Source organism: Bos grunniens, chromosome 3 (assembly GCF_055505025.1).
Source record: "Bos grunniens cultivar Pamir isolate PY7600 chromosome 3, Bosgru_T2T1.0, whole genome shotgun sequence".
In the NCBI taxonomy this organism is placed as follows: Eukaryota; Metazoa; Chordata; class Mammalia; order Artiodactyla; family Bovidae; genus Bos; species Bos grunniens.
The window spans coordinates 66544409-66565369 of NC_141167.1; the positions used below are offsets into that span (position 1 = coordinate 66544409).

General features: G+C 40.2%; 1 protein-coding gene and 1 long non-coding RNA gene across 33 annotated transcripts in view; one reads left to right on the forward strand and one right to left on the reverse strand.

The window, feature by feature from the left end:
* KYAT3 (kynurenine aminotransferase 3) overlaps positions 1–20934 on the reverse strand; it is a 60140-nt gene extending 39206 nt beyond the window's left edge. For 9 of the 32 annotated variants that reach the window (XR_015160435.1, XR_015160434.1, XR_015160439.1 and 6 more), the window contains exons 1-2: positions 20901–20934; positions 16227–16326 (exon numbers count right to left, since the gene is read on the reverse strand). Coding sequence is in view for 10 of the 32 variants with exons in the window: in XM_086391039.1 (XP_086247165.1) it covers positions 16227–16325 (99 nt within the window). In the remaining 22 variants the exon portion in view is untranslated. Of the gene's footprint in view, positions 1–2603; positions 2763–9803; positions 9866–16226; positions 16327–17689; positions 17917–20653 lie in introns of those variants that run through there. The other 23 variants (XR_015160436.1, XM_086391055.1, XM_086391040.1 and 20 more) reach the window with 9 other exon arrangements.
* LOC147375749 (uncharacterized) overlaps positions 17953–20961 on the forward strand; it is a 56643-nt gene continuing 53634 nt past the window's right edge. The window contains exon 1 of the long non-coding RNA XR_015160452.1: positions 17953–19697. This is a non-coding gene — a long non-coding RNA (uncharacterized LOC147375749). The remainder of the gene's footprint in view (positions 19698–20961) is intronic.

Below are 20961 nucleotides of genomic sequence, written 5' to 3' on the forward strand. Positions count from 1 at the left end.
AAGATAATGGCGACCTTCAAAAGGTCCCATACATGCACTGCTACACTCAGTGCCCCCAACCCTGTAGCAGGCCACCACCGACCCATGCCTCCACCCGAGATTCTTGGACACTCACAGGCAAGTCTGGGTTAGTCTCTTGTGGGGTCACTGCTCCTTTCTCCTGGGTCCTGGTGCACACAAATTTCTGTGTGTTCCCTCCAAGAGTCTGTTGCCCCAGTCCTGTGTAAGTTCTGGCAGCTCTATGGTGGGGTTAATGGCCACTTCCTCCAAGAGGGCTTATGCCACACCCAGGTCTACTGCACCCAGAGCCCCTGCCCCTGCAGCAGTCCACTGCTGACCCGTACCTCCTCAGGAGACACTCAAATACTGTTCTGTCTCAGTCTCTGTGGGGTCTCTGTGTCCTGGTGCGCACAAGGTATATTTGAGCCCGCTGAGTGTCTTTGGGGGGTGTTAGGGTGGGCCCCAATCCAACACCAATGGTATCCAAAAGAAAAGGGTAAATGTGGAGACAGAGTGGCACACAGGAAGAATGGAGCCTGAAGGTGAGGGTAGAGGTCAGGGTGATGCTCCTGTGAGTCAAGAAACACCAAAGACTGTCAGCAAATCACCAGAAGCTGGGAGACAAGTACTGAACAGATTCTTCCTCAGAGCCCTCAGAAGAAACCAACCTTGCCAACACCTTTATCCTGGACTTCTAGTGTCCTTAACTGTTCGGTAATACATTTTTGTTGTTTAAGCTACTTAGTTTGTGCTACTTTGTTAAGGTAGCCTGAGGAAACAATTATAGCAGGGAAAAAGTAAAAGATACCCAACGATGCCCAGAAATGTCAAGATTCAGCAGTAGGGGCAATGCTCACTGTCTGAGAGTTATTGTCCAGATTAGGTCCAATATTAGGAAAATAAAATAAACCTGAAATACTATCAGAGATTAAACAGGAGCCCCCGTTGTACAATGGAACATCTATAGGGCCTGTATCATTTCTGGACAGCTAACTTCACGAAGTGACTTCTGTTCCCAGATAGATGAATGCCTGGTATACATATACCGAATGTTACATAATAAATGCAAAGCTGCTGGTAAAAGCAGTATCTTTTGCTGTTAATGTAAAGCCGAAAAACTGCAGTTCTATAGAATTACCACTAGGTGTCACTCTTGGCAGAGATAAGAAACAGCTCACTGTTAGTCTGTAAAGTATTTACTGTACCTGTCAGAACAGCTCTCACCAGGAACCCTGGTGCTCTACTGGTGGGACTGCAAATTAGCACAGCCACCATGGAAAATGTTAGGAGCTTCTTTTAAAAATGAAAAATAGGACTACCATACCACATTCATATATGTGTGCATGCTCAGTCCCTAAGTTGTGTCTGACTCTTTGGGACCCCATGGACTAGCCTGCCAGGCTCCTCTCTCCATGGGATTTCCTGGGCAAGAATACTGGAGTGAGTTGCCATTTCCTCCTCCAGGATATTTTCCCAACAGAGGGGTCAAACCTGCATCTCCTATCACTGAGCCACCTGGGAAGCCCCAAAACTAAAGCCGCAAGTCACCTATGAGTATTTACCTGAAATAAACAAAAGCACTAATTTGAAAAGATATATGTACTCCAATGTTCACTGCATCATTATTTACCAATGGCCAAGATAAGTGTCCACTGATACATAAACCTCAGACATGCAGATGACACCACCCTTGATAGAAAGTGAAGAACTAAAGAGCCTGTCGATGAAAGTGAAAGAGGAGAGTGAAAAAGGAGGCTTAAAGCTCAACATTCAGAAAACTAAGGTCATGGCATCTGGTCCCATCACTTCATGGCAAATAGATGGGGAAGCACTGAGAGACTTTATTTTTTGGGCTCCAAAATCACTGCAGATGGTGACTGAAGCCATGAAATTAAAAGACGCTTGCTCCTTGGAAGAAAAATTATGACCAACCTAGACAGCATATTAAAAAGCAGAGACATTACTTTGCCAACAAAGGTCCGTCTAATCAAGGCTATGGTTTTTCCAGTAGTCATGTATGGATGTGAGAGTTGGACTATAAAGAAAGTTGAGTGCCAGAGAACTGAACTATAGTGTTGGAGAAGACTCTTGAAAGTCCCTTGGACTGCAAGGAGATCCAACCAGTCCATCCTAAAGGAAATCAGTCCTGAATTCATTGGAAGGACTGATGCTGAAGCTGAAACTCCAATACTCTGCCCACCTGATGCAAAGAACTGACTCATCTGAAAAGACCCTGACGCTGGGAAAGACTGAAGGCAGGAGGGGAAGGGGATGACAGAGGATGAGATGGTTGGATGGTATCACTGACTCAATGCACATGAGTTTGAGTAAACTCCAGGAGTTGGTGATAGACAGGGAGGCCTGGCGTGCTGCAGTCCATGGGGTTACAAAGAGTCAGGCACAACCGAACTGAACTAACTGATAGATAAATGGAAAAATAAGATGTGGTATGTGTGAATACACACACACACACACATAGAATATACTCAGCAATAAAAAAATAAAATCTTGTCATTTATAACAACATGAGTGGATCTAGAGGGCATTATACTAAATGAGGGTTTTCCCTGGTGGTTCATATGGTAAAGAATATATATGCCTACCAGGCAGGAGATATGGGTTCGATCCCTGGGTCAGGAAGATCCCCTGGAGAAGGGAATGGCAATTCCTTTCAGTATTCTAGCCTGGAAAATTTCACAGACAGAGGGTACAGTCCATGGGATCAGACCAAGAAAGACAAATACCCCATCTATATGTGGAATCTAAAAAAAAAAAAACAAATGAACAAAATAAAAACAGTTTCATAGACACAAAGAACTCCCAGAAGGGAGAAGAGGATAGGTGAAGGGGATGAAGAGGAACAAACCTGCAGTAATGCAGTAAATAAATCATGAGGATGTCATGTACAACGTAAGGAATATGGTCAATAACATTGTAATAATGTTGTATGGGGACAGATGGTTACTATACATTGTTGCGATCATTTCACAATGTATACATATGTCAAATCATAATGTAATATACTTGAAACTAACACAATAGTGTATGTCAAATACAGCTCAACTTAAAAAAAAAATGTCTATTGCAATGGTACTGGAATAGGAAAGTTTGGAAAGAAGAAAAAAAAACTTAACCCATTATCCTAAGACTCAAAGATGCTCAGGTCAACTGTATATTATTTGAGGGTCCTGATTGGAAGATCGGATGCATTTAAGTGGGATAGGACAAATGTAGAAAAAAAAAAAATGGTGAGCTCAAAGTGTGAAATCAAGGTGGCTGATAACTATGATTCACAGGGTAGTCAAGTGTAAAACAGAAAGAATGCAAGAAAAAGCCAGAAACAGAAATAACAGAGTTAACGGATGGAGAGGTGAAGACAATAACCAGGCATGAGAAGCAGATGGATTCAAATATTTTAAGACTAGGCTGGACCAGAAAGGAAGCACCCATGCAATGCATACCACTTAGTGTGACGCCAGGTTGCTGGGGTAGCCTAAAAATCTATTATCTTTTAGATCTATGGGTTAGTTAGTCACGTACAGATGTGAGAGTTGGACCATACAGAAGGCTGCACTGAAAAATTGATGCTTTCGAACTGTTATGCTGAAGACTCTTGAGAGTCCCTTGGACTGCAAGGAGATCAAACCAATCAATCCTAAAGGAAATCATCCCTGAATACTCACTGGAAGGACTGAAGCTGAAGCTGAAGCTCCAATACTTGATTTGAAGAGCTGACTAATTGGGAAAACCCTGATGTGGGAAAGATTGAGGGCAAAAGGAGAAGAGGGTGACTGAGGGTGAGATGATTGGATGGCATCACCAACTCAATGGACATGAGTTTGAGCAAACCCCAGAAGATAGTGAAGGACAGGTAAGCCTGGCATGCTGCAGTCCATGGGGTCACAAAAAGCTGGACAGCGACTAAACAACAACTATGGTGATGACACAGTATCATTTGCCTTCATTTCTTAGCACTTATACAACTTCCTCAGTGTCTTTTGTTTAAACACAGATCTGTTTAAAAAAAAAAAAACTTTGTGTCTTTCCCTTTGGAAAGATTAATTTATTGACACAGTACAAGTTTGACAGTCCATTAGAAATTTGGTTGTTCCCCAATATGACTTAAAAAAATAAAACAAAACCCAACAACAACAATAAAATACTTGGTTATGCTCTTTCCTAGCTTAGAAAATGAGAAGCAGACAAATGCAGAGATGCTCTGCTGCTGCTGCTAAGTTGCTTCAGTTGTGTCTGACTCTGTGCGACCCCATAGATGACAGCCCACCAGGCTCCCCCGTCCCTGGGATTCTCCAGGCAAGAACACTGGAGTGGGTTGCCATTTCCTTCTCCAATGCATGAAAGTGAAAAGTGAAAGTGAAGTCACTCAGTCGTGTCAACTCCTAGCAACCCCATGGACTGCAGCCTACCAGGCTCCTCTATCCATGGGATTTGCCAGGCAAGAGTACTGGAGTGGGTTGCCACAAAACTATACCAATCAGATCTCTTAGTTGCAGAGACAGAAACTCAATCTGAACACTTCAGGGGAAAAGCGAAATTTCTTAGAAGGCTCATGTTACCATGAGATGGTAATTGGTGCAGCCAGACTCAAGGGTAACATTGAAACCAGAAACTTAATATTCATCAGGGTTCCGCTTTATCCACTTTTCCACACAATCTCAGCCCACTTTTCTCCACAAGAAACAATACATGTTTAGACTTCCCAATTTCACCACCATAGAGTGACTGAGAGCTTTCTCTGGTGCCAGTCTCAAAAATCCTAGGGAAAAGCACTGAGTGGCTTACCTTTGGCTAATGAATCATGGCCTTTTCCCCTGCCTCCCTCCCATTTAAAAAGTACTATAATAAAATGCCTGTCAATACAATGATGAAAAGATGAGAGAGAGCAGTGTGGAGGAAGATCATGACAGAAATGGGGATGCAGTCAAATGATAATTTTTTTTTACATACTTAGAGCACAGACTGGGGGATGCCACTAGCTTGTTATAAAATCTCCAGAGACTCTCCTCAGTCCATGGAATGTACCTCACACTCCAACCTGGCATTCAAAGCCCTTAATCCCTTCCAGCCTTCTCTCCCCCTGCCCTGCTGTTTCATACACAGTGATGCAAGAGCACAGGACCTCTTGCCACTCTAATTATCTTCAGTGTGTTTCTTTTCACTTGCTTGCAATCAAGTTCTTTCCTCTGTTCGAGATGATCTACTTAATAATCCCCACTATGCTTGGCTCAAAAACGACCTTCCCAAAGACATCTGCATCCTAATCCTTGAAATCTGTGAATGGTACCTTATAAGGTGATACATATCCTTACATCCTTGAAGATGTGATTCAATTAAGGATCTGAAGATGGGGAGACAATTTTGGATTATCCAGCTGGGCCCTAAATTTCATCACAGGTGTCCTTGTAAGAGGAGGCAGAGGTAGATTATACACACACAGAGAAGGCCACGTAAAGATGGATCAGAGACTTATTTGGAGATGCCGGCCATGAAGATTAGGGTGATATGGCCATAAGACAAGGAGTTACAGCAGGTATCAGAAGCTGGAAGAGGCTAGGAATGGACTCTCTCTAGGGGGCTGGGGGGACTGTAGTCCTGGTAGTAGCTTAATTTTGACTCAGTGGATTCTGATCTTGGATTCTGGAGCCTAGTACTGTGAGAGTAACTGTCACTGTAATACAATCAAGTTTGTGGTAATTGTTATAGCTGACAAGACAGACCTTAGATTGAACATCTAAGCAATTCTCAGATTCTAAGTAACTTTTCCTTCCTCTATTCTCCCTCTGACCTCTCTCCTCCTCATCACAATTTCTATGGTACATGTGTAATGTCTGTTCTCAGGTTTTCTTTTAGAACCTGAACTGTGTCTCATGTATTATCTTTCAGGTTGCCTAGAAAAAGAGTACACATATATCTGTATATGTATCTATATATTTATATTCAAGTCTTAGATTCTCAGTAAAATATATTTATTGAGTTATCAATAATTTTGCTTGGGAATATACAGTACAATGATTGAAGACACTGACAGTGTGACTAAAGAAAATTACCAAACCCTCCAAGGCTGCATATTCTTACCAGTAAATTGGAGAAAACAAAACAGTGCTAACAATATACAGTTGTTACAAGGATTAAATGAGATATCATGTAAAGCACATGGTGATCACCTAAAATGTTTATTATTATTGCTTGACTTAAAAATATATAAAATCTATTATGATATTATAGGAGATCAGATATGTCAACCCAACCCATGCTACTTTGGCATAAGGATCATTGTGAAATAAAGGAAATCGTGAAGAGGCACACACAACAAAGGGTTTCCCTGATGGCTCAGCAGTAAAGAATTCGACTGCAATTCAGAAGATTCAGGTTTGATTCTTGGGTAGGAAAGATCCCCTGGAGGAGGAAATGGCAACCCACTCCAGTACTCTTGCCTGGGAAATCCCATGAAGAGAGGAGCCTCGAGGGCTACAGTCCAAAGGGCCACAAAGAGTCTGAAGTGACTGAGCATACACACATAAGAAAACGTTTGCCCTCTCCCTTCCACCTGGATGAACAGGACAATTCTTAATCACCAGAGATAACTGTAGACTCTCATCAGCTGAGATAGCACCAGACTCTATAAGACAAACCTTGTTAATGTAACCCCTGTTTTTATTCCTAAACTCTTTTTCCTTTGTCGAGTCCCTTCTCTACAAATCTACTGTTCTTTGTTAAGATGCTATTTATAAGCTCAATTTCTAATGACTCCTCTGAGGTACTAATTTCACTGCGTTCTCCTGTGTGTATACACAACATGTATGATAAACACTTTTTGTTTTACTCTTGTTTTAATCTTTCTTTTCAGTCTAATTCTTAGGGCCTCAGTCAGAAAACCTAGGATAGAGGTAAAAGTTGATTTCCCCCTCCCCTATAATATCTTTCAGTAGGCTCAAATACCTCTTAAATAGTTGCCAGGTAAGTCACAAAATTAAAGTGTTTGCAACATGTTATTTTACAGAAGACTTTTATTTAGAGTACATAAATACACATTAAGAATAGACAATTCAATAAGAAAGCAAACAATTCAGTTGAGAAAGGGCAAGAATTCTGATAGTCACTTCACAAAAGGCATATGAAAGGCCAAAAGGCACATATAAAGATGCTCAACATCATCAGTCATCAGGGAAATGCAAATTAAAACCACAATGAGCTTCCACTAGATACCCATCAAAATGGCTAAAATTATAGATACTGAATGTTGACAAGGATGTGAGGCAGCTAGAACTCTTGTACAACCTGAGACTTGTACAACCCTGGAAGAAATATGAAATGATACAACCACTTTGGAAAACTGCCTAACAATTACTTTAAAAACAAATATAAAGCTACCACACAACCCAGTGATTCCACTGTTAGGTATTTAAACAAGAGAAATGAAAACCTATGTCCACACAATTACATGTACTCAGTGTTCATAATAACTTTACTCAAAATAGCTAAAACCTGGAAATAATACATAAGTCTATCAACAGGTGAATGAATGGTTAAACAAACAATCCATCCATACAATAGGATTCTTTTCACCAATAAAAAGGAATGAGCTCAAAAAACAACAACACGGGTCACTTTAAAATCATTATGCATGTGAAAGAACCCATACACAAATGAGTATATAGCACATGATCCACTTAGATAAAATAACAATTTTTAAAAAGCAAAATAATCTATGGTGACAAACAGCATATTAGCAGAGTGACAAACGAACTGTGAAGGAACATGAAGCATCTTTCAGGGGTGATGGAAATATTCTATATGCTGATTGTGGCAGTGGCTTTATGGTATATACATTTAAAAATAATTATTGAGTTGTATACACTATGGTTTACTGTGCCATTATAAAGCTGATTTTAGAAAGCTGACAGGGTAGTTTCTTAGAAAACTAAAAATACTCTTACCATACAATCTAGCAATCACTCTCCTTGGTATTTACCTAAAGGAGTTGAAAAATTAAGTCCATATAAAATCCTAAACACTGATGTTTATAGCATCTTTATTCATAATTTCTAAAACTTGGAAGCAACCAGGATAGATGAATGGATCAGTTGTGGTACATCCAAATAATGGAATACCCTTCCATGCAAAAAAGAAATGAGCCATCATGCAAAGAAAAGAAACTGAGGAAAATGCATATTACTAAGTGAAAGAAGCCAATTTGAAAAAGCCACATGTGTTATGATCACAAATGTATACATTCCGGAAAAGGCAAAATCAGACAGCAAAAGGATTAGTGGTTTAGAGAACTTAAGAGGGAAGGAGGGATGAATAGGTAGAAGACAGAGGATTTTTAGGGCAGTGAAACTGTTCTGTGTCATACTGTAAAAATGGATTCGTGTAATTATACATTTGTCAAAACACACAGAACGCACAACACCAAGAGTGAACCCTAATGTAAATTATGGACTTTGGGTGAACATAATGTATTAAAGTAGTTTCAATGTTTGTAGCTAATACACCACTCAGGTGAGGGATGTTGATAGTAGGGGAGGCTATGCATGTATCAGGCCAGGGGATACATGGGAACTCTGTACTGCTCAATTTTGATCTGAAGCTATAAAGGCTTCCCTGGTGGCTCAGCTGGTAAAGAATCCACCTGCAATGTGGGAGACCTGGGTTCGATCCCTGGGTTGGGAAGATCCCCTGGAAAAGGAAATGGCTACCCACTCCAGTATGCTGGCCTGGAGAATTGCATGGACTATATAGTCCATGGGGTTGCAAAGAGTCAGACATGACTGAGCAACTTTCACCTACTTCACTATAATGCTCTAAAACATACAGTTTATTAAATTTTTAAAAAAATTAAAAAAAAAAAGAGCTGCCAGGATATTGTTAAATCATTTCCTCTTTCTCCCTTTGGACAAAATGCTGCCCAAGTAAGCAGACACTAACAGAATTATCTCACAGATATTAAATGTTTTCTAAGATATGGCTCTCAATTTAAAGAAGCAGACAAATTACATTATTTTGCTACTAAATGGCATAGGGAAATAACAAAATGTTTCTGTAACAGAAAAACTGAAAGTGGAAATGAAAAGTAAAGACATAGACTTAAAAGACTCAACATGATATAAAACACTTATACAGGTTACCCAGATTCAATAATGATATCAAGATTTGCCTCATTTGCTTCATCTCTCCTCCTTTTCCTTTCCTTTGGCACATATCTATACAAAATATTGATATTCTCTTGTATAACTTCAATGTCATCATCACACTAATAGTAATTCCTTAATATCATTTAATACCCAATCCACCATATTTCTCTGCTGCTGCTGCTGCTAAGTCACTTCAGTCATGTCCGACTCTGTGCGATCCCATAGACGGCAGCCCACCAGGCTCCCCCGTCCCTGGGATTCTCCAGGCAAGAACACTGGAGTAGGTTGCCATTTCCTTCTCCAATGCATGAAAGTTAAAAGTGAAAGTGAAGTGGCTCAGTCTCTAAATGTCTTTAAAAATATCTCTTTACATTTCTGTTGATTGGATCAAGTCCCTAAACAAGGTCCATACATCATTCTGGTGGTTGTGCTTTTTAATGTTCTTTTCATCTCAGAGCAGTCCCTCTGAAATACGACCCACCCCCACTTTTTCCCCATGCTACTGACTTGTTGAAGAAACCAAGTCAGGAATCAAACCTGTGGTTACGACCCACATCTTGGATTTGTTTGCTTTTCCAATTCATCATATAATCTGGTCCTCAATCCACTGTATTTCCTACAATTGGAAGTCATGAGGCCTGCACTTACAGTCATTAGATTACATTCTTTCTTGAGCAGACGGAGCCAGACGTTTACAATGCATGCCAGAGCTAGAAAGAGATAAATGTGGTATTTTGACCTTGGGCAAGATACTAAACCTATTTAACCCTCCACATGTAAAAAGGATTATAGCAAATCATAACATGAAGAATTTTGTAAATAAAAAGTGAAATAATAAGGGGACTGGATCAAGATGACATGAAGCTCAACATCAAAAATACATCCACATGTGGGACAATTCTCATGGAAGACTAACTGGAAACTGACAAAAGAATACCTATACAACCAAAGCTGTAAGAAAGATTTCCATCTAATGGGGTAGGATGGAAAAAAAGCTTAGGGTTGGGAGCTCTGCGACAGTGAGGGATCTGAACGATCTGAGAGAACTTTTACCCAGCGGAGCAAGCATATTGAGTCACAGACTGGGTGTCCCAGTCTCAGGATCTTACATGGAGGAGACAAGCCCCCTGGCTACAGGGAGAATTGTTGAAACAGACAGAAGGGCTGGAGAAGCCTAGACTCTACCCATGAAGAGTATATGGTGGTGACCTGTCAATAAGCAGGGCAGAGAGACCTCCACACTGGTGGCTGCTGGCTCCCGACATTTCCTAACCCAAGCAGGAAGAAGACGTCAGCCCCACCCACTCCACATGAGAGCCTAGCACTGGATCTGGGACAGATAGGTCCTGGGAGAAGACTTTACTTAGGAATACAGATGGTGTAGGGGCCTGGGGCATGGTTGAACTAGAATGGTGGCCCTTGTTAGCGCTTACTTCTGCAGCACCTGGGAATCTATGTGACCAGCATGATGGGGTCCCCTTCCTAGCCACGTGAGTATACCAGCACTACCCACCATACCAGAACTCAGCACTGGATGTGGGGCAGACATGTCCCAAGAGAAGACTGCCACAGAGGCAGCCCAGGTCTCTGGTGGCAGCATTGTCACTTCATTTCCTACAGCCACAACGCCTTGACCCCAGTTCCAGTCAAGTGAGTGCCTGGCTTGCCCACTCCATGCCAGAGCCTTGCACTAGATCAGTGATGATCACAAGGGGGAATGGACACTGGATACCTATTCAGGAGGCCCGCCAGACTTCTCTGAGTACACAGAAGGCCTCACCTTCTCCAGCAATCCCCTCCTGTAGGGCAGGGCACATACTCAGGGGAATGGAGTCTGACTGAGCCCAAACCTCAGGGCTTCTACTCTAACAACTAGGGAGCAGACCCTGCCCCTGACAGGGTGGCAAAGCTGCAGAGCAACAGGAAGTCCTGTGTCACACATTGCACAGGCTTTAGATCCAACTTCAACCACAATCCCTAACAAAGAGATAGAGGCCAGCACACCAGGAGGAGAGACCTGATATCCATATCAAAACCAGCCCCTGCACCAAAAGACAGTCTACACAGGGTTGCTCCAACATGAAAATACCCCTACAGGACCACAACAGATAACCGTTTCAGTTCACAGAGACAGAGAAAGTTAAGTAAAATGAAAAGGTAGAGGAAATTCTCCCAATTAAAAGAGGAAGAGAATTCCTTAACAGAATAAATAATGAAAAAGACAATTGTGTGTGTGTTCTCAGTCACTTAGTCACGTCCGACTCTCTGCAATCCCATGGACTGTAGCTCACCAGTGTGAGTCAGTTGCCAGTTCCTACTCCTGAGATCTTCGCCACATGGGAATCAAACCTGTGTCTCTTCTATCTCTGGCATTGGCAGAGTCTTTATCACTGGGCCACCTGGGAAGCCTGATAGTCGGTCTACCAGACACCGAATTCAAAGAGTTAGTATAAGAATGCTAACTGAATTAAGAAAGAGAATTGGTCGAAACACAGATATTTCAACAAAGAACAATAGAACCTATAAAGAAGACCCAATCAAAAATAGATAAGTGAATTTCTGAGATAAAAAGCACTCTAGAAGCAATGAATAGCTGTCTTAAATGACAAGAAGAAATGATCTGGAAGATAGAATAAATCACCCAAACAACAAACAGAAAAAGAAAAAAGAAAAAAAAGAAAGCAACATACAAGATTAATAAAATATAAAGTGTGCCAACCTTTGTATAACAGGAGTTCTAGAAGGTGAAGAAAAACAGAAGGGGATCAAAATGTATTTTAAGGAAGTATGGCAGAAAAATTTCCAACCCTAAAGAAGGAAACAGATATCCAGGTACAGGAAGCACAGAAAATCCCCAAAAAGATGAACCTATACAGACACACAGTAAGACAGATAATTAAATGGCAAAAGCAAAAGAGAGAATCAAAAGGCAGCAAGGGAAAAAGAAAGAATCATGTACAAGGGAACACCTATAAGATTATCAACAGGTAGTTCAATTCAGTTGCTCAGTTGTGTCCGACTCTTTGCAACCCCATGGACTATAGCACGCCAGGCTTCCCTGTCCATCACCAATTACCGGAGCTTGTTCAAACTCACGTCTATCAATAGCCAGAGGACCCAAATAAAATACAAAATCAAAGACAGGAAATCTCAATACCACAGAGATTAAAAAAAAAATCAAAAGAGAATACTATGAATGGTTATACGCCAACAAATTGGACAACTTAGAAAAAAATGGACAAATTTCTGGACCCACATGGCTTGCCAAGACTGAGTCAAAAAGAATTTAACCAGACCAATCACTAGAAGTGAAATAGAATCTGTAATAAACAAAACTCCCTTCATTCCCTGGTGGCTCAGTGGTAGAGAATCCACCTGTCAATGCAGGATACAAGGATTCGATCTCCGTTCTGGGAAGATCCCACATGCTGCAGAACAACTAAGTCCATGTGCCACAACTACTGAGCCTGTGCTCCAGAGCTCAGGGACTGCAACTGCTGAAGTCTGGGCGCTCTAGAGTCTATGCTCTGAAACAAGAGAAGCCACCACAACGAGAAGCCGTTGAACCACAACTAGAAAGTAGCCCCTGCTCACTGCAACGAGAGCAAAACTGCATGTAGCAATGAATACCCAGCACAGCCACAAATAAATTACATTAAAAAGGAAAAAACCTCCCCTCAAACAAGTCTAGGAACTGATGGCTTCAGTGGGAAGTTCTACCAATCAAATAAAGAAGAACTTATTCTTTTCAGAGCACTCCAAAAAAAAAAAAAAAAAATGAAAGGAAGAGGGAAAACTCCCAAGTTCACTCTACATTGCCACCATTACTCTGATACCAAAACCAGACAGTCATTAACAAAACAAGAAAATTATTACAGGCCAGTATTGATGGGCAGGGAGGCCTGGTGTGCTGCAATTCATGGGGTCGAAAAGAGTCGGACACGACTGAGTAACTGATTTGATCTGATCTGATCTGATCCTTGATGAATACAGAGGCAAAAATCCTCAACACAATACTAGCAAACAGAATCCAATAATACATACAAAGGATCACACACCATGATCAAGTTGGATTTATTCCAGTGTTACATAGATAATTCAACACATACAAATCAATGTGATACATCATTTCCACAACAGGAAACACAGAAACCACATGTATTCTCAATAGCTGCAGAAAAAGCATTTGACAAAACACAACATGAATTCATGATAAACACTCTTCTTAAAGTGGGTATAAAGGGTACATATCTCAACATAATACAGGTCATTTGTGACAAACCAATGTAATATTCAACACTGAAAAGCCAAAAGCATTCCTGCTAAATTCAGGAACAAGACAAGGATGCCCAATATCATTGCTTTTATTTAACACAGTATTGAAAGTCATTGACACAGCAGTCAGACAAGAAAAATAAAATAAAAAATTGGAAGGGAAGAGGTCAATTTGTCAATAGTTGTAGATGACATGATACTCTGTAACAGAGAACTCTAAAGTCTCCACACAAAACCTATTAGAACTAAAAAATGAATTCAGCAAAGTTGCAGCATACGAGATTAATACACAGAAATCTGTTGCTCTTTTAGTCACTAATAATGAAATATCAGAAAGCAAAAGTAAAAAAACTCCCATTAAAAACCACATCAAAAACATAAAGACCTAATAAGAAACTTACCAAGGAGGTGGAGACTTGGAATTGAAGATGATTTAATTAAATGAAAAGATATCTTGAGCTCTCGGAATGGAATACTTAATATTCTTAAAGTGGCCATAGTACCCAAAGCAATCCATAGAATTTCTATCAAAAATATACGTGACATTTTTCATAGAACTGTAACAAATAATCTTAAATTTACATGAGACCACAAAAGATCCAGAATTGACAACACAATCCAGAGAAAAAAGAAAAAAGCTGAAGGTATAACCCTGCTAACTTCAGACTATACTAGAAAGTGACAGTAAGCAAAACAGTGTGGTATTGATACAAAAACAGATACACAGGTTAAAGGAAGAAACTAGAGAGTCCAGAAATAACCCACTCAGCTTTGGTCAGCTAATCTACATAAAGGAGATAAGATCATACATGGAGAAAAGACAATCTCTTCAATAAGTGGTGCTGGGAAAACTGGACAGCCACATGTAAAATAATTAGATTAGAACATTCTCTCAAACCACATACAAAACAAACTCAAAATGGCTTAAAGACCTAAATCTAAGACACGATACAATAAAATACTCAGAAGAGAACATACGTAAAACAGTCTTTGACATAAGTCAGAGCAATATTTCCTTAGTCTCCCAAGGCAAAAGAAATAAAGGAAAAAATTAACAAATGGGACCTAATCAATATTAAGTTTTTGCACAGCAACGGAAACCATTAATGAAATGAAAAGACAACCTACAGAATGGGAAAAAATACTTGCAAATGATGAAACCAACAAGGAGTTAACACCCAAAATATACAACCAGCTCACACAACTCAATATCAAAAAAACAAAAACCCAATCAAAAAATGGGCAGAAGACCTGAATAGATATTTTTCCAAAGAAGATATATAGAGAGATGGCTACTAGGCACATAAAAAGATGCTCAACATCACTAGCTAACAGAAAAATGTAAAACAAAAGCACAATGAGCTATCAACTAATAGTGATCAGAAGGGCTATTATCAAAAAAGTCTATAAATAATAAATGTGTAGAAAAAGGAAGCTTTGTACCCTTTGGTAGAAATGTAAATAGCTATAGCCAGTAAGGAAAACAGTATGGAGGTTCCTTAAAAAATTAAAAATAAAACTACTGTATGATCCAGCAATTCCACTCCTGGGTGTATACCTGGGGGGCGGGGCGGGGGGTGGGGTGGGCGGAAACACCTCTAATTCAAAAGGATGCATGCTCCTCAACGTTCATAGTATCACTCTTTATAACAGCCAAGCCATGGATGGCAACCAAGCACCATCAACAGATGACTGGCTTAAGAAGATGTGGTACATATACAAAGGAATATAACTCTCTATAAAAAATAATGAAATACCAACATTTGCAGCAATGTGGATGGACCTAAAGAATATTATGCTTAGTAAAGTAAATCAGACAGAGAAAAACAAATACTATATGATAGCACTTATATGTGGAATCTAAAAACTAATTAATCTAAAAACAAACTTGTGGTTATCAAAGTGGGTGGGGTGAAATGAGGAGTGTGTGATTAACAGACAGAAACCACTATACAGAAAATAGATAAGCAAAAAGGATTTGCTGTATAGCACAGGGAATTATACCCAATATCCCATTATAATCTATAATGGAATAAAACCTGTTTAAAAAAAAAAACTGAATCACTATGCTGTATACCTGAAACTAACACAATATTGTAAATCAACTATATTTCAATTGAAAAAAAAAATAGAGATAATGAATAAAATGCTCTGCACTATGCCTGACAAGGCTATGGTTTTTTCAGTGGTCATGTATGGATGTGAGAGTTGGATTATAAAGAAAGCTGAGTGGTGAAGAATTGAAGCTTTTGAACTGTGGTGTTGGGGAAGACTCTCGAGAGTCCCTTGGACTGCAAGGAGATCCACCCAGTCCATCCTAAAGGAGATCAGTCCTGGGTGTTCATTGGAAGGACTGATGTTGAAGCTGAAACTCTAATACTTTGGCCACCTGATGTGAAGAGCTGACTCATTGGAAAAGACCCTGATGCTGGGAAAGATTGAAGGCGGGAGGAGAAGGGGACAACAGAGGATGAGATGGTTGGATGGCATCACTGACTCAAGAGTTTGGGTAAACTCCGGGAATTGGTGATGGACAGGGAAGCCTGGCGTGCTGCAGTCCATGGGGTCGCAAAGAGTCGGACATGACTGAGTGACTGAACTGATGCCTGACACAGACAGGGAAACAGCTATCTAGTGAAAGTCAGTTCTAGCTAATGACAAGAGATCATTTCAGCTTATATAACACAAATACTCATTTTAATAAAATAATTACAAAATAGCCATGAAAAATTGTCCTTTTCAAACACTGCAGAATATGTGCAATTTTATTTCTATAAGTGATTAAGCAATACCTACAGCAGAAGTAGAGAGTCCAAGGATTTTTGAAGCCCAAACTGTCTTCAGGAATTTAGGTCTACAGCTAAGGGTGCAGAGTCTCTCCCAGGCCAAAAACATGCTACGGAATAAAAGACAAAAATTTAAAGGGAGTAAACGTATACTTATACCACTATTAAACACAGCTACCTGACAGACCACAACCTTGTATAAAACAGAAATTAACTTTTTCTATAGCTGAGTTTTCTTTCTATGATATAATCTCTTATCACGAGAAATGTTCTAATTATTCCAACAGAATTCTTCCTTATACAAATTTATACATGTGTCATTTTAAACTAGATCTGTAAGGATATGATGAATTTAAAAAATAATTTAAATTATTTTTTACCCTACTTTACTCTAGGGCATTAAACTACAGGAAGTAAAAGTTCCATTTCTAGTAGCCATAAAATCCAGAACGTTTCAATCTAAGAACTACTGAAACTCAGAATTATCTGGAGAAGTCACTAGTAAAAGCACAATTCATAACAGTAAATTAACATTGTTAAAAGCAGGTTATTTAGAAAGCTGTTTGAAAAGGACTATAGTAGATCCTTGAGAAATAAAAAGATTATATGAATGAATCTTTCCTTATTTATTCAGATGGTACTTCCCTCAACAATTATATAATTGGCAAGCCCCATTAAGAGATTCCAGCTATGACTAGCAGGCATGCATTCTGAATTACTTCTCTACCTGATTCTGAATTATTTCTCTACCTATAAGGAAATTATTATCACTATGGGTCAATAGAAGGAAATCAAAGCAAAACGGACTTCTCTTATCATACTGCCACGTACAAGTGAAAGAATTCAGGGCAGTAGAAACTTCCCATAAGGTTTTACTCCAACAATATTCTATCAGTGGAGGGCATTTCCTTTATATCTAATAATCAAGCTTAAAAAAAAAAAAAAGACATACTTTATGGATTCAAACCGACTACTGAAACTAATTATGAATCTCCTTAATTTACCAAAATTTGAAGGCTACAGAAAGCTTTAGATGTGAAAAATAACATATTTGATGTTTCTAAAAAAGTAAAATAGAAAATCCTGACCTTGTCAACAAAATCTCAGCTTAAATGACAGCCTCTTAGCCATTCTACATCACATGAGCCTAGGTTAACTCTGCAAAGCACTTTGGCTGACAACTCACTCATTTGGTAATTTAATGTAAGTGCCGTGAGTAGGGGCCTGGTGTGTTTAGTTCACTTCTCTGGTACACAGGAGGCATATTATAAATAAATGTGTCAAGTGAATGAATACATAAAATCACCTTATAAATTAATGATTTAAGTGAACTATTTATAATAAGTCCTTTTATGAAATAGTGATTCCTTTGTAAATAACGACTTCTTATGTTTCTTTCAAGTCAAAAAAGAAATAAAAGTGAAGTCGCTCAGTCATGTCTGACTCTTTAGGACTCCATGGACTCTAGCCTACCAGGCTCCGCCATCCATGGGATTTTCCAGGCAAGAGTGGGTTGCCATTTCCTTTTCCGGGGAATTTTGCCAACCCAGGGATCGAACCCGGGTCTCCCACACTGTAGGCAGATGGTTTACCATTTGAGCCACCAGGGAAGTCTCTCCCACACTGTAGGCAGATGGTTTACCATTTGAGCCACCAGGGAAGTCTCTTTCAAGTCAAAGTTTTCTTACATCAAGAAATGCCTGGGGAGAGAGACATTCTTAGAGAGTTAAAGCTGAGAGAATTCTGTACAAACAGACCTAGTTAAAATAATTCTTATCTTCCTTTAAATCTCCCCATATTTTTTGGTTACTTTTCCACAATGGTCTCTCTTTGTTCAACCTGCCTTAAAACCATTTGGTTTTGTCACTTCTTTGGGTCTTCATTTTCTCACAAAAGCGTCTGTGTCACACAGAACTTAAACTAAATGTGTGCTTTTCTCCTGTTAATCTGTCTTATGTCAGTTTAATTCTCGGCCTCAGCCAAAAGCCATTAAGAGAACAGGCAATATTTCTCTCCCATAGTACAAAATGATTATTTTAATTTTTCCAACATTCCTCTAACAGATAACCCTCTGTAGTCTAAGCAAATAACCATGTTTTCTATCAGAGAGAAAACAGAAGCCATCAGATGGGAATTTTTCAACTTGCCCACATCTAAAAAAACTAAACTGAAAAATTCCCTTTTTTTCTTCCTATTATAATAAAGTGATCCTGCTACAAAAGAACAGTCTCTCCTTCCATGACTTGGATGCTATTTCTCTCCCTTGCTCAACTGACTATTACCATTCTCTTCTATATATTCATCTCTCCTAGTTAAAAAGATGTAATTTTATTGACTGTCCCTTTTCCCGAATCTGTACTTCTTAGCCCAGGGCAATCTAACCTTTGTACTGATTACTCCACAGAGGCAGCTCTGGCCTAAGTCAATTTTGACCTTCATATTGTTAAATTCAGTGGACATTGTGAAATTCTTACTTTTCTTGAGTTCTCTGCAGCTTTATATCTGCTGGTTAAGCCCTATCTCCTTCCAGAAACACCCTGTTCCCTTGGCTTTTGACACACTACAATCTCCTTTTCCTCCCACGTCGAATGACGAAATTCCTCAGTGCCCAGATACAGGCTCGATTTTCTTCTCACTCATTACTCTCACTAGGTAATTTCGTTGTAGAAGGAATCGTGGGAGCATCAATGAAAAATTGGCTCCAAAGAAATCTAAGCAGGCTAATAGACACATATTCAGAATCTCTAAGACTTATTATTTCTTTCGTACTTTAAACAAACACTTTTTGAGCAACACTTTAAAGCAATTAACCTTCCCTATACATATTCACTAATAAAAACACCTGAGATATCACTGAAAAGTTGGAAAAAATAAAAAGGTTATTTTTATTTAAAATAAAAATAAAAAATTAAACGCCATATGGCTTTTAAACATTTCACTTTTTTTCTCATTTATACTTAAAAACGATGCTCTGTGAAGAAAATCAGGAAATTGTGAATCAGTGTCATCTAGTAAATGTGAGTATGGCATATTATACATAAGATAAATTCCACTGTAATGTAGGCATAATCAATAGAAAATTCAATTATTTATTATCTTTGGTGTAGACTGCTTAAAATGAAGATACTGAAGGTATGTGTGGTGCATCTGGAAGTGACCTGAAGTTGAGAAGGCTGATGAATTGCTACAGAATCCAGAGCCAAAAGGTGAGTATGCTAAGTCACTTCAGTCGTGTCCAACTCTGTGCGACCCCATAAACGGCAGCCCACCAGGCTCCCCGTCCCTGGGATTCTCCAGGCAAGAACACTGGAGTGGATTGCCATTTCCTTCTCCAGTGCATGAAAGTGAAAAGTGAAAGCGAAGTCTCTCAGTCGTGTCCGACTCCTAGCGACCCCATGGACTGCAGCCTACCAGGCTCCTCCGTCCATGGGATTTTCCAGGCAAGAGTACTGGAGTGGGGTGCCACTGCCTTCTCCAAAAGGTGAGTAAAGCAATCCAAATGAATGGTAAAAAGTTTGAAGCTCTGGGCTTAAAATCCAAATGATGAATTTGTAACCACTTTATATACTGGGGAGGAGAGATAGGAAGAGATGCAGTGAATTTCACAAGTCCAGAAAGTTCAGGTTAACTGCAAGCTCAAGGAAGATTAATGTATGCCTGCCAAAAGAGCTAGTGCTAATTAATGTACAAAACAGGTTAAGAGTCTGATCAAAAGTTTATTTCCACTTCTTGCTCTGCATGTTAGTTCACTTCTAGAATGTTTCTAAGGCTTACTGATACAACAGAAGGAAAGTAGGAGGTGAGTGAATAAGGTACTGGCCGGGAAAGTACAGTGGGAATAATAAACCTCAAAGCCTGAACCAAGAATGGAAAAATCAGCCATACAGAGCCGGTATAAGACAGGAGACATGAGCCTGAAATTGTTGAAAAGCTGTTTTGTGAAAACGGAATTCTAGTAATTATAAACTTCTGCAGAGGGCAGTAATATGGTGCTTGGTTTAAGTTGGCAGGAGTTCGGTTTTAGGCCCACGTGAGTTAAAACTTAGTAACGGTGGGTGCGCAGCCAGGTGTGGAAGGAGCCTGCTGCCCGGCTCACGTAGAGGTGGAGGAGACGAGCGCCGGCAAGACCGTAGTAGGCGCGGGGCTCCAAAAGCACCAGATTGGACCGTTTTCCTTTTATCTAAAAACCATGGGTTCCACTAGAGTCAAATGTTGTAAGTTAGCAGCCTGTTTCCTTTTTTATTGAGAATCTCGGTTACGGATCAACTGGAGTTGGTATCAGCTTCCTACACCGTTTACAAAACATCCACATTGCAAAATCAAGCGCAAAAAGGGCAGACGAGGACCGGGGTCCCGGGGTCCCGGGGTCCCACTTTAGAAGGACAGCACTTCGGTGCCATTCCCTCTCCGTAGCGAACTCTTAACTCCAGCGCTGACCTTTGCAACGAGGCCCGCAGTCCACCGAAGCCGGGAGTCAAGAGGCCCAACTCCGAGCTCCCGCCCCAGTTCGGGAAGGCAAGTCCGAATCCTGAAGGAAATCCAACCCCTGCTCTTCCTCCAACCTCGCCAGTCGCGCGGCCCGGCAGCGCACCCTAACAGGCCTCCCGCCTCATCTCGCTCCCCGTGGCTCTGAGCCAAAACGGCAACCATCACCCCCGAAATACTCTTCTAGCGCCCCACTGACCTTTCTCGCGCGAACACTTCGCTTTCCGGAGCTCAAGTCCCGCGAGGGCTCGAGAGCCTGA